Source organism: Sceloporus occidentalis, unplaced genomic scaffold (genome assembly GCF_023333645.1).
Source record: "Sceloporus occidentalis isolate IW3139 unplaced genomic scaffold, rSceOcc1.0.p SCAF_5, whole genome shotgun sequence".
NCBI classification, from domain to species: Eukaryota; Metazoa; Chordata; class Lepidosauria; order Squamata; family Phrynosomatidae; genus Sceloporus; species Sceloporus occidentalis.
The window spans coordinates 28,140,620-28,154,514 of record NW_028316985.1 but is presented as its reverse complement, the minus strand read 5'-3'; the positions used below and the strand labels follow the sequence as shown (position 1 = coordinate 28,154,514).

At 36.5% G+C, this 13,895-nt stretch overlaps 1 protein-coding gene across 2 annotated transcripts in view; it reads left to right on the top strand.

Annotated features, from left to right (window-relative positions):
- The window catches only part of SLC41A2 (solute carrier family 41 member 2), a 46,347-nt gene extending 40,626 nt beyond the window's left edge, over positions 1-5,721 (top strand). For both annotated transcript variants that reach the window (XM_089528012.1, XM_089528011.1), the window contains exon 11: positions 2,492-5,721. In XM_089528012.1, the coding sequence (XP_089384138.1) occupies positions 2,492-2,677 (186 nt within the window). In that variant the 3' untranslated portion in view covers positions 2,678-5,721. The remainder of the gene's footprint in view (positions 1-2,491) is intronic.
- Positions 5,722-13,895: the final 8,174 nt, after the last annotated feature.

Here is a 13,895-nt window from a genome sequence, read left to right as displayed (position 1 = left end):
TTTTTACTCCAAGACTGAAAGTATCAGCCCATCTGGCCCTTAGCTATCTTGGTGAGTTGGGATCATGGTCTGTGTTACAAATGAAGATTTAGCAAAAGTGAAGACAAAATGTGTAGATTCATTTGATTGTGTTTCTGGTTTGAGAATTGTAATAAAAAGCTGTTTTGGCTTCACACATGATAAGTCTTCAGGCTTTTGTTCTTCTGGCTACAAGGCATTTACCTTAAAAGACTACAAGGTATTTGGTCCACTAGGAGAATAGGCACAGAAATAGTCACATGCATACATTTCTGTTTAGAAAATTGTATCAGACCTTCCAAGTTGGCATCAATTTGCTTCACAGTCTCACTTGTTTAAATGGTTGGAGGCAGGCTCCATAACAGAAGTAGAATGAATGGCAGCGGGGTATAAATAAATATTATTATTATTAATAACTATAACAGATGAATGTGACTGTCATACAATTATTTCACTCACAGAAACATAAGCTCTCTTCAACTTCTCGTTTTCTTACATATACAGATGGTTATTCCCAGAATTTTCCTGGGATTTCCAGATTTTCCCCCTGCTAACATATGCATTGGGCACTTAAAGATGCAAAAACAAATTAAAGTTGGTAAGAATGATATAAAAATTAATGTTTCTCTTGGCTTTCATAGATAAGGTATTATCTAGCAAATCCAATATTCTTTCTTTGTGACAGGCCTTGTGAGTTAGGAAGCCCATCATAGTTCAACAGGGATCTGAGACTCATATCTTTATACATAAGTGTATGTTACAATTTGCTTGGGAAATGTAGGAAAGAAAGCAGCAAAAGTCCTCAGTTTAGATGCTACAGACTGACAGTATGAGTCCATGACAGCAAGGCTCAGTGAAGTGTAAGACCATTTCTTGTATCTGTGACTTAGACCAGTTCACAAATCTGTACGTTATTGTGCCTTAAGCTTTGATCTCAACCATTTACTTTTCTGAGAGCCACGTGGTGTAGTGGTTTCAGTGTTGGACTATGACTCTGGAAACCAAGGTTTGAATCTGTGCTCAACCATCGAACCTGCTGCTTCATCCTGGGCAATTCACATTCTCTCAGCCTCAGAGGCAAAGGCAACCCTCTCTAAACAAATCTTGCAATAAAAATCCACAATAGGTTTACCTTAGGGTCGCCCTGAGTCAGAAATGATTTGAAGAAACACAAAAAAACATTTTCTTTTATTCAAAGAAGATTTTTATGTCATATCCAAAGGGAAAGGAATACTCTCTTTTCAAGCAAAATCTTTTCAGTATCTTCTTTTGAACCAGCATTGGCATCTATTTTCACAGATATCAAAGTGACATGTCATGATTGTTTTTCATATGCCCCAGACATCTAGAATCATGTCTGAACAGAGAACTTAACATTCCAATGACTTTTTTAAAAAACTAAGACAAGATTTTACTTAACTTAGATTATATCACTGCATGTTTATTCATATTATCGCTTCTAATTACAATTTCTGAGCATCTGCAGTTCCCTCCCCACTCAGGGATGGGAACATCTCTGGTAGTTGGCAGCATGCACAATTTCTGTCCTGACTCACATATATGAGAGGAAAGTAGACAGGATGATGAAGCAGTCCTCTCAGGACTAGGAATAGGGAGAGATTTGTCTTTGAGCTCCATGCTGTAGTCTTGGGCAACTGAAATAAGAGAACTAAATAATAACTCCCCATGTGATGTGGCATGCTCAGAGATTGGTCATGTATCGCTGTTGTGGAGAGAGTTGTTTGCTTGGAAATCTTAAAGGTTGACAGATTCTGCATGGGGATTTTATTGGCCGTCATCACTGTGTATAGACATGGACAAAGAGGAGCTGTCTTGAAAAATCTGACAGGTTCTTCCAAATAAAACACATCTTTACAAATATAATCATTTGGCCTGCTGAGTAGTGCACCTAGCACATGCATAATGAGCTTCAACTACAGAGTTGCTTTTTCAGCAAGGATATTTATTTAAATAACTTATGTATATTCCATAACGGAAAAAAGGAAAGAAATTGGCTTATTTGAAGACCATGTGGTTACTTTTTAAATATTCTTTTGTAGTACAAATCAAAGGTAAGGATTCTCTTAGAAGTATTAAATTACTTCAATGCTCTTAGTACTGTAACATCATTCTAATTTTCATTTTGGTTCTTAAAATAATCTTTAAGGGAATGTGAATGTTCAAAATGGTCTTTGAAATACTGAGCCATTATACTAAATATCACAGTAGAAGTACACATTTTTCATAATCACTTGTGTCTCAAGAAATCTTTTCAGATAAATCCAATTGTTAGTCCTAACTAAAGTTAAACCTGTTAAATCAATGGAAATTTAATAAGTCCACACTTAATGTAAATCCCACTGATTCAATTGGTCTGTTTTTGTTAGGATTAATAAATAGATTTAGCTCTTTAAGAACACTTAAATTTACAGGACAGTTACAGATCAATTTTGTTTTTGTTGTTCTCCCATAGGTGTTTATCTTGTTATGGATTGCTGACTGGATGGTGCACCACTTCTGGAAGAAAGCAAAAGATCCAGATAGTTTTTCTATCCCTTATCTTACTGCACTTGGAGATCTTCTTGGAACTGCCTTACTTGCAATGAGTTTTCACTTTCTGTGGCTCATTGGTGACAGAGATGGGGATGTAGGAGACTAGTAAACCAGATGTTCACATTAGCTGATCCTATTAGAGGAAGATGAGAAACGAGACAACCACTTATCTTATTATTTAATCTGAAAGATTTGAAGACAGTTTGTTGAATTTGATCATGGTGCAGTCCTGCAGTGCAGTCCTATACACATCTACTCAGAAATAAGTCCCACTGATTTCAGTGGAGCTTATTCTCAGGTAAAAGTGTTTAGGATTCCAGCCTCTGTATTGGCCCTGATATGAAATGGCCTTCATATTTCAAATTATGAAATGCAAGTGGAAAAAGAAGGTTTACCATAAATATTTTGGTTATTGCTACCTGATAGCATCTAACTACAAAAGGAGAAAGGTTAGTATTGTGCCAAGAAATAAAGCCGAGAAATGTAGATGAGGAGCAGTAAATAACGAAGTGATTCGATTTAATCATGGATGTACCTGTCTATCACACAACAGTTCATGCTTCAGTAAACAGCCTGGCTTTGCATCACAATGTAATGGATGCACAAAATCAAATATTTCTATTCTACAGTTAGGGTTTATAGAATTGGACACATTTTGCTTAATAATAGCCAAAGCTTTGTGCATGTAATTAATCCCCCCCCCCCCGCCAAGAAAAGACATTCCATAGGGATATTCTATTCAGTACCCCTTCTTAGTTGCTGCAGGGACAGAATAAAGCAACTGTTCGGAAACCTGTTATAATCTGCAGGAAATGGAAAGACGTTTCTGATAGAGATAATGCAGTTTGACCATGCATGGACTTTAATGATATTGTATTATTATATTTCAAAAGACATATTGACACAGTTTTCAAATGTTCAGTTTTGTTTTTTGGATTAAGAGGGAAGTATAATTTCTACAGGGAATGAAGGCTACCTAGAATACACCAGGGTTGGGTGAGGGGAACTGGCTTTTGATATATAGTTATGGGAAAGTTGCTATATGTATCTGAAGAAAAAAAAATGATAGGAGTAATGATAGATTATTTTTTAAGAAATACTATTGAAGAAAAGGAAAACCTGGACCCACTCTACCAAGTAGCATTGCTGCACAATTATGTACAAAAGTGCTTTACTACTGTGTAGTTGCTACCCTGTAGCAGCTGGGAGTTTTAAGGGCTTTTCCAAATTCTGTTTATTGTGCAATAACAGTGTGGTTTCTACTCTAGTGATATGGAGAATTCAGGCATCTTTTTTATTTTCAGATATAACACTGTTGTAAGGAAATCACATTTTCTCAGTGCTTCAACCAGAATAGCTTCCTGCTGAGAAAATATCTTTTCCCAGGCCCAGTGTGCAAATGTTCGTAGCTTAAGTGCTTTGTGGGATGTGTTTGTGTGGTATAGGCATCCTTTGAGTCCATGTGGAATAATCATAATATACAACACATCCCACCTCACATGTCTGCACCATTTCATGGATCTTTGAAGAAAATACCTGTAAAATGTGTATTTACATTTGTAGCACTTCAGTGTAGGAGATCCCCTGCCTATCCTGAATTAACAAACTTTTATTTTTTAGCCCAGCACTGCATATTATGTTCTAGATATGGTACTGGAATTTGAGGGGGATTTAAGAAATAGTTTCATAACAGTTGTTTCACTTTATGGTTTTCTGTGAGCTGTACAGTGCCTTGCACGTTCTCTTAATAAAATTTCAAATTATGACAGCACAATCCTCCACATCACATCATTAGAAACCACCAGTGAGGGCTATGCAAGTTTAAGGGGAAAGGGTGAGCATTTTAAATTAATAGCAATGGAATTTGCATTAACAGGTTGAGTCTCCCTTATCCAGAAAATTTTCATGGTTGGCTAAGATAGTGACCCCTTTGATTTTTGATGGTTCGGTGTACACAAACTTAGTTTCATGCACAAACTTATTTTTAAAATATTTTATAAAATTACTTTCTATGTATATAAGGTATATATGGAACTTAAATGAATTTTGTGTTTAAAATTATGTCTCACCTCCAAGATATCTCAGTATGTAAGTATGTGCAAATACATTCCAAAATAAACAAAAACCCAAATACAAAATATTTCTTGTCTGAAGCATTTCAGATAAGGGAAACTCAACCTGTAGTTATTCCTACTTTATATATCCTAGTGATAAAATTGGTTTAGATCAGAGTTTCTCAACCAGGATTTCCTGGAACCCTAGGGTTTCATGAGAGGTTGCTAAGACTTCTGTGAGACATTCTGATTGGGAGAAAAAAACCTTTTAAAGCTGTAGATAGAATAATTTTTATGCAGGCGTTCCCTCAAGGGTTCATCCAGCATAAAAAGATTGAGAAAGGTTGATCTAAGATAATGTATTTCAAATATGCAAAGCCTGGCAACTAACTCTATGTATAGAATTCCAGGTTTCACATGCTAAGTCTTATTAATATAGCAAAAATAAATTTGATTGCTAAATGCCCTCATCTTCAAGAAAATCAAGAGGCTGGCAGCTGTTTAACTTCCTAATGGAAACCTTATGTGAATAACTTTCCCCAAAGAGTAAAATAATTTTGAATTTGCATTTTTAGTTACATGTATATCTAGACATTCCTCCAATGAGCTCAGTGCAGAGAACATGGCTCCTCTCCTCCTCACTTGATAAAAACAATCTAGTGTGGTGGGTCAGGCTGAAAGATATGTAATCAGTTTCATGGTAATCTCCCAAGGCTCAGTCCAGCATTCAAACTACTGTGCTACAGTGACTCATAATTATTGGAAGACTAGCATTGTCAGTAATATTTCATAATGGGAATAGAAAATTTAACTGACACTCCAGATTCCCTTATTCCCCTTAGATGATATCAACATTTTTTAAAAAATAAAAGGTATCTTGTATGTGGATGTTTTCAGGAGGAGTTGGGGAGAATTCAGCTTACTAATATTTGAGGATATAGATCCAGGTGCAATTATGTTTTAAATTTTAATTGAGCTGTGTTCATGTTGGAATTGTTGTCTGATGGAAAATATTTTAAAATTTGAGTATATAACATTTTAAAGTTCATTGGAACCAAATGAAACAAATAAAATTTCTTCTGTTTTTAATATAGTACTGCTTATTTATGATATGTTTATTGTTTTAATTTGCTTATACTCTATGATTTGCATGTTTTTGTACCTAAGATATGCTTAATACTCTGGAGAACAGATTAGCATAAACTCACACTACTTATTTTGCAGTGGAAGAAAAGATAAACAGTTAACAGAAGATTTGTTTTAAATATCATTAAATGTTACATCCTATGTGTATGAGGTCAGTATTAAGTAGACCTTGAATGAAAGAATACTTTTTAAAAGACCAATAAAAGGTCTTGATTTACTATCTGTTATTATTTTTAAAGCCTACTTTGTTTTAGAGTAGGTTGAGTTTTACAGCTCCCTGGTGTCCTGTAGAGTTCATCCCTAATGTACCTTATCTGGAAAGGGACTGATACAAAAGCTGCAACTGTACTTCTGCTGTCATCCTTTCCCACATGCACATACGTTTGGATTAGATATTATGACAACATTAGCTTCAGCCCTCCTGCTTCTAGTAATGAACACTTAAATCTTGTTAAAAACAGGCCTACAGAATAGGAACATGGGATGTTTTTGTGGCAGTAGTGATACAGAGTGCCCAAACAATTTGAAGGAAACAATCAGTGTGAAACAATTCATTTTCTGTTGCTTTCATCTGGAGAGATTTGTTCTCTGACTGGTATCAAATACTGGGTGCATGCAACATGGATGATGGTGGTGACAATGGTGATAGTTATGGTTATGCTGCTCACCTAAAAGTACTCAGAATGGTATGCACTATAATCATGCTATCATATAATTGTTTTAGAATTACAAGACTGGGTGAATGTCCTGTTGGAGAATCATCTTCTGCTACTAAGCCCTGGGACTTATCTCTGGGTTATTGTTGTTGTTAATAGTTTATATTCTGCCTTTCTCCCAATATAGGGAGTCAAGACTGTTAACAACAAATTTAAAACAGTACAATTTGAAAACAATACAAAAGCATTAAGAAGTATAAATACAATGTTTAAAAAATAGTTGAACTATTTAAAAAGTTAAAACAATTACACATTAAAAATAGTAAAATGTACTAAAAACTATATGCAAACTTGACATCTGACTTGGACAGTATTTGAAAGCCCAACCTTTCCAAGTTTAAAAAGCCTGATGGCACAAAAATGTTTTTACCTACCTTTGAAAGGAGAGTAGAGATGGAGTCATCTTGGCCTCTCTAGGAAGGGAGTTCAAGAGCCTGGGATCGGCCACCAAGGAGGCCCTTTTCCTTGTTCCCATCAAATGAGACTGAGAGGGTGGTGGGTCAGAAGATGGGCCTCTCCATATGATCTTTATGTTCTAGAAGGCTCATAAAGGGAGATAAAGAAAAAGGTAAAGGTATTCCCCTTTTACAAGGCTGTCAACTCATGTCCGACTGTAGGGGGTGGCACTCATTTCCATTACTGAGTCAAAGAGCCAGCACTGTCAAAGACAACTCCATGGTCATGTGGCCAGCATGACTGCACAGAATGCTGTTACCTTCCCACCAAAGTGGCACCTATTTATTTGCTTGCACTTTTACATGCTTTCGAACTGCTAGGTTGACAGAAGCTGAGGCTAGTGATGAGAACTCACTCTGTCATGTGGCGCTTGGGCCTCGGACTGCCAGCCTGCCAATCTTGCAATCATCAGAGTCAGCATCTTAACCACTGAGCTACCACATCCCTAAGATAAACAGAGATACAATCCTTCTAAATGAGCTTCTTGAGCCACATAAAGGTCCCTTGTGGCAAAGTTTTCAGCAAGCAAAGATTGGACAGCCAGAAAACAGTTGGGGTCCAAGCTATTTGAAAGATCAATAAAGGGAGATACGATCCTTCAAATAAGTTGGACCCCAACCGTACTCTGGCTGCCCAAACTCTTCTTGCTCAAAACTTTGCCAGAAGATAACTTTATGGGCTCCGCTCAAGAAGCTCATTTTAGAAGAGAGACAATAGGCAAAGAAAGGTGGCAAACTTACCGAGAACAATTAAAAGGTTATTAAGGTGGATATAAAGTTAAATGAAAGAAGCAAGTCCTTGCAAAGAGATATAGTTTTCAATGGTACTCATAGTTACAGTTATACAAATGATTTATGATGGATAAAAAGAGTTTGGGTTTGATCAAAACAAATCAGAATTTGAAGTACAATTATGTACTGATAATGTGATGGGTAAAATGTATACACTTTTGTTAAAATTGAATATGAAGAAAAAGTGAAAGAATGTATGCTAAAATGGGAAAACAATTTTGGATACAATATTCAGATGGAACAATGGGAAAGGAGGTGGACAAGGGGTTTAAAATTTATGTTATAATCTGAAAGAAAACTTTTACAAAATGATGTACCATTGATATACGACACCTGAAAAAGTATCTAAAATGTACAAGGGGGCTTCAAACCTTTGTTGTAAGTGATGAAAACATCAAGAAAGGACATTTTACCATATGTGGTGGACTTGTGATAGAACCAGATAGTTCTGGTTCCATATACATATTTTGATGTAGAAGATTTTAAACATTAAGTTTCAGTTGAAAACAGGACTTTTTGTTGTTGCATTTGCTGGATGAATAGTTGGGAAAAATTTCTTGTCATGACAGCAAGATTAATATATGCACAGAAATGGAAGAGTACCTGGTTACCAACAAAAGAGGACTGGATTTTAAAGTTGAATGAATTGGCTGAAATGGACAAACTGTCAGTACAGCTTAGAGAAAGATCTCTAGAGACATTTGTAAAAGACTGGAAACCACTGATTGCCTTCATGTGGGGGAAAAAAGGAAAATGATTTGGCAATCGTGGGTTTTGAGAATTGAGCCAAGTGGAGTATTTCTGTATATGATATAGAGATTATAGGGAGATATGTATCTCTACAGTAGGCCATTCGTATGTGTATACTACTTAGATTTGGTTCCAAGACTCCCTGTGGATACCAAAATCTGTAGATGCTCAGGTCCCATTAAATATAATAGCATAGTAAAATGGTGTCTCTTATATAAAATGGCAAAATCAAACTTTGCTTTTTGCAATTTATATATTTTTAAAATCTTTTCAAACCCAAGATGGTTGAATCCATGGATAAAGAATTCATGTATATGGAGGGCTGGCTGTATTTTAAACATTAATTATCACTGTTTTTTGTGGGTTTTCTGAGCTATGTGACCATGTTATAGAAGAGTTTATTCCTGACCTTTCGCCAGCATCTGTGGCTGGCATCTTCAGCTGATGATAAAGTCGGAAATCCCTTTCTTAACTTTTGTCATGGCCAGCCACGAGGAGCACTCGGAGGATGACGAGGAGGACTCGGCTCCTCAGATGCAGGAGGAACCTGAGGCTGTGCCAGGCCCCAGTTCTGCCCTGCCAGGTCCCAGCTCTGCTCTCCCAGCCCCAGTGGATTTGGTTCAGCCAAACCCTAGCTCTATAGGATATCCTCTAGTGGAGCCTGGGGCTCAGAAGCCCAACCTTGCCCCAGTAGAAGTGCCAGACTTGGGAGACATAGAGCAGCAGAGTATTGAGGTTCCTACCTTTAGCCTTCGGAATTCCAAGAGTCTTACTGAGAAACGCTCAGTAGGCAATCAGCAGCTGTGATAAGGGAGCTAGATATAAGACACCTGGCAGATGCTGAGCTCTCTTGTCAGAGACTATTTGTTCTCACTAAACGAACACTGCTGGATCTGACTCCTTGCCTCCTAGACCTTTGACTGCCTTGGAATCCTTGACCTCGGATCGGACTTGTTGACCAACAACCTTCTGGTATTCTTGACCTCAGACTGGACTGGTAGTATTGCTCTCTGTAATCCTGAAATTTGGACTAGCTTGTGGCATATTCTCTTTGGACTTCGTTCGGCATTGTTGCTGGAGGAACTGCTTCTTGGCAGCTTGGCATGTTTACCTTTTGCTGAGCAGGATCTTATCAGCCGTGTGAGTGTGTGTTGGCAGCATTCCCAGACAACTTTGTACATTAGTTATCTCTATATCTTATTAATTCTTTTCTTCTGATACGTTTTATTTATCTGTTTTTATCTCTTTTCTTTCTCTTTATTCTTTTTTTAGTTTTGATCAGTTATAACATTTATTCTATCTGTAAAATTTTAGAAAAATTATGCTGCAAAAAAGAATTAAGGGGCTCAGGAGAAGGAGAGGGAGAAGCTGAGTGATAAAATGGCCATAGCCATTAATAGAGTAGTTCCAAGTATCCATTTCCTTTGTTATATCTATAGCTGAGATCTTACACATTCAGCTTAGCATAAATATATGCCAGCAGAGTTAGCCCTATGAATCCTTATACTGAACACTACTGTAGTACAACTTATGACAAACAATGTATGCACATAGTTCTCACCTCATTGCACAATGTACAATCCACAAAGGCATTATGCAATGCACAATGCACATTGCCACACTAATCTAGGTGTATTATTGTACACCTGTCATGGTTGTGCATTTGGAACTCCACTCCTGCCACCATCAGCTGAAGACATCCATTTCTCATTGTGCAAAAAAACCACTCTGTATCTGCACGTGTAACGCAACTTACACATGCGTTTGTCACCAACAGGATTCTGTCTGTATGTCTCTAGTTTATCAAAGACTTCACATGCATAAATAAATAAAAGTGTTAAGTGCCACAGGAAATGGGAGCTTTAGCATTCCCCAGCAAAATGGTCAGCTGTTGTAAGTTCTGAAATATACAGAACCCAACCCAAGAGGACAGATCAGGTTTGGTTGTTTGGTGTTAAAATTGTATTTTAAATATTTACATGTCTTAATAAATAATTAAAAGCCTTTTCAAACTGAGAGATTATTACATTATATTAATGTTTCATGGACTACAACACCCCCATTGGAAAATGTATCATCACAATTAATATGCACCTTTGGGAAATGTTAGATCTCCTGAAATGGAAAATGAGCTGCCTTGAGTATAGACAACATCAATGTATGAAAAATGTCAGATGAACACATCCAGCTTTCACTGAAATTGTTCACAGTCAGAATGTAAAATACATGGTTGGAATACTACAATGGTGGCAAACATCTTAAAACAGGAATATTTCATTTTTAAAAAATATTTTTATTTAGATAATATGAAGTGTACAGAACAATATTTTTTTTAAAAAAGCAAGAACTACAAGAAAAACGCTAGACAATACATCTAGATTCAAAAATAAAATAGAAAGAAAGAAATAGTAGAATCTATTCCATTGATCAAAAATTCAAGAGAAAAACATATCATTCCAAGAGCTGACATGATGAATGGGACCAGAGTTGTTGTTGACATGTGCAATAAATGGAGACCAAACACTGTAAATCCTTTCAGTATTTCATATAGCATTCTAAAATGTGTTATTGTTCCTAATCTGTCAGAAGTGGGAACTAAATAAAAGCATTCAGAATACAGACTGTATTGTATGTGAATATGGATCTGATTGAACGACAATAACAAAATCAATGTGAAAATAAACCTACATCACTAAGGAACAGGGAATTGTTCCTGAGTTGCTGGTAGAGCTAGTTGATACTTGATTTCCTGTCCAATTTTATGATTCTGTTATCAGGTCTTCATGTAAAATTTATAGGTACGAAAATGTAACCAGAAGTGATATACACAACATGCTATATCTATGATTCCCCATCTCTGATTACATTTGATTTCCTCTTTAGAAGTCATTAAGTTTTCATTTCCTGGGGAAAAAATATCTGATCAGCCAAGTTCTTGTCATTTCATTTTTCCAAACTGCAAAGCTAAACTTTATTTTTAAAATCAGCTTCTGTGATACAAATTGCACATAAAAGCTTATTGCACCCACTGTAATAATGTTTTTATACCAAAGCAATAATGCACATTTAATATAAGATGGCCAAGCTGTTATGCAGCTCCTTGTGACTGGAGACAAATGTAGCAACAACTCAGGCATGGCAGGAACATTTATAAATTACCATTTTCACTCATCAAGATAAATACGAAAAGAGCGCAGATATAATTCAGTCTCTGAATATCTCATATTTTCTACATCACTAAGAGATGTGGATTGTGAAAGAAAGGAAATGTGTGCTTTACTAGGGCAAGTTAAATGTCAGTTTAAATAAAAGTTGTCTTGTTGCAGGCATGGGGGTGACCACCATGAAGCGAAGAATCTTCTTTACTTTTAAATAGAATCACATTTGTGTAGATGTGTGCATGATTTCATGTGTGTTTGTGTGTGTTGCTACATTATTGTTGAAGATGTAAGAAGTAAGAGGGAAACATACAGTATATCACACATAGAAAAACCCTGCTTTAAAAACAAACACACACATACACAATTAGATGCATACATCATGGCAAACCATGGTTTACTGTGTCAGGAATTCACTTAGGGGAGCTTTGTGCTTGTGTATTCCTTCTCCCCGTTTCTTTTCCAGTACAGCCATAAATAGGACCATGAAAGTTTGTTCCATCTGAAACCAACTTTTTTCACCTGAATTCAAGACACTTGTTTAGTTTATCTAGGCTTGCATCAAAATAGGGGTGCGAATCATGTGGCACTTCAATTAGATGCTAGACTGCAAATCCTAGTAGCTTTAGTCAGTCTAGTCAATGTTGAAAAATGCTGGGAGCTGCAGTTCGACAACATCTGATTCTCATTCTTGCTTTGAAGCCTACTTCTAGACACAAGCAATGAAGCTATCTTTCAACAAACTGGAGCTTATTGTTTCTAGTATGGCTGTCAAACTAAGTGTGCTTAATCAATACTTTCAGTAAAAGCAAAAGGTGTGTGTGTGTAGATAGAATCAAAAGTCCTCCCAGTCTGCAATCCAGAGACATGTATGGTAGAGTGGATATTCATAATTTCCACTGATTCTAGAAAAAGCAAAGTCACACCAGGGCGAGGGGAGTCAAAAGGGAGGAAGGGAAACAGTTGCTGAGAGCACAGTGAAATTTGGATAAGATATTCTGTCTACTTTTGAGCCTGCCTGCCTCACTAACAGGGGCATCAAAAGGAGGATACAGGGAGTGTGGGCCACACCAGGTGACAAGGGTGTGTATGACACTACTGTTCCCCAGACATCTGCTTTATGGCAGAAATGGGGTGTAGTGTTTGCCAGGATCCCTTTAAAACTCTGAAGAGATGGGGTAAGTGGGGAGAGGTTCAGTGGGAGGAGAAAGGAGAGGTCCCAGGTTTTAATTTATTTTTAAAAATCTATTCTTTTTTTCAATTAAAAGAATTCTTTTAAAATTTTCTTTAAAAGCCTCATATCTTCTCAAATTTTCACTTCAACCACATGAAACTATGTACTTGTAAATACATTTAGGCTGTCACAACTATTGCCATTACATGCAGTAATACATGAGATTTACGATTTATGAGTGACATTAGTACAAAAACATAATAATAATAACAATAATAATAATAATAATAATGTTTATTTATATACCGCTTTTCAGGACTCTGTATGGTGTGGGGTAGGAGGTGGTCATGGGGGGGCAGTGACACCATGAGTCACCACACTGGGTGACACCAACCCTGTTGATGCCACTGCTCACTCATAGCATTGTTATGCTCATGTCTTCAATTTTTTTGTCAAATTATGAACTTCTTGTTTTCATTTGCCTTCAAGTCCACTTTGACTTATGGTAACCCTATGAATGAAGGGTCTCCATGATCCCTGGTGATCAACAACTCTTCTCAGATCTTGCAAATACAGGGCCATAGTTTCCTGAGTCAATCCATAGGATCTTCCTCTTTCTATACTGTTTTCCACTTTACTGAGCATCATAGCTGATCAAACAGTCATCACTGAACTATTATGGCAAACATGACAGCACAATTTCCTGTTTTGTAGGAAACTGAAAATATGAGGGGTTATGTTTTGCCACTGGGTCCATTAAAAATACCCTTTTTGTTATGTAAAAATGAACAGTGAAAACAGAAGATGTAGAATAATTAATTGCATAGTTATTAATAGTTGCATGAACGTGCATTAAATGGAAAAAAATTTCTAACAAAGATGGAATTGATATACAGGACATGGGATATGACTCATTCAATAATGCTCATTAATTGCCCAAATATGCAGGCAGCAAAACAATCATTTTATAGAGAAGTGGTCTTCATCTACAATTCCAGGGATTGGGATGTGTAAGGAATGACAAGGTTTGAGATAAAATTGATCCATATATGATTTTAATATAATATAACAGAATTGGG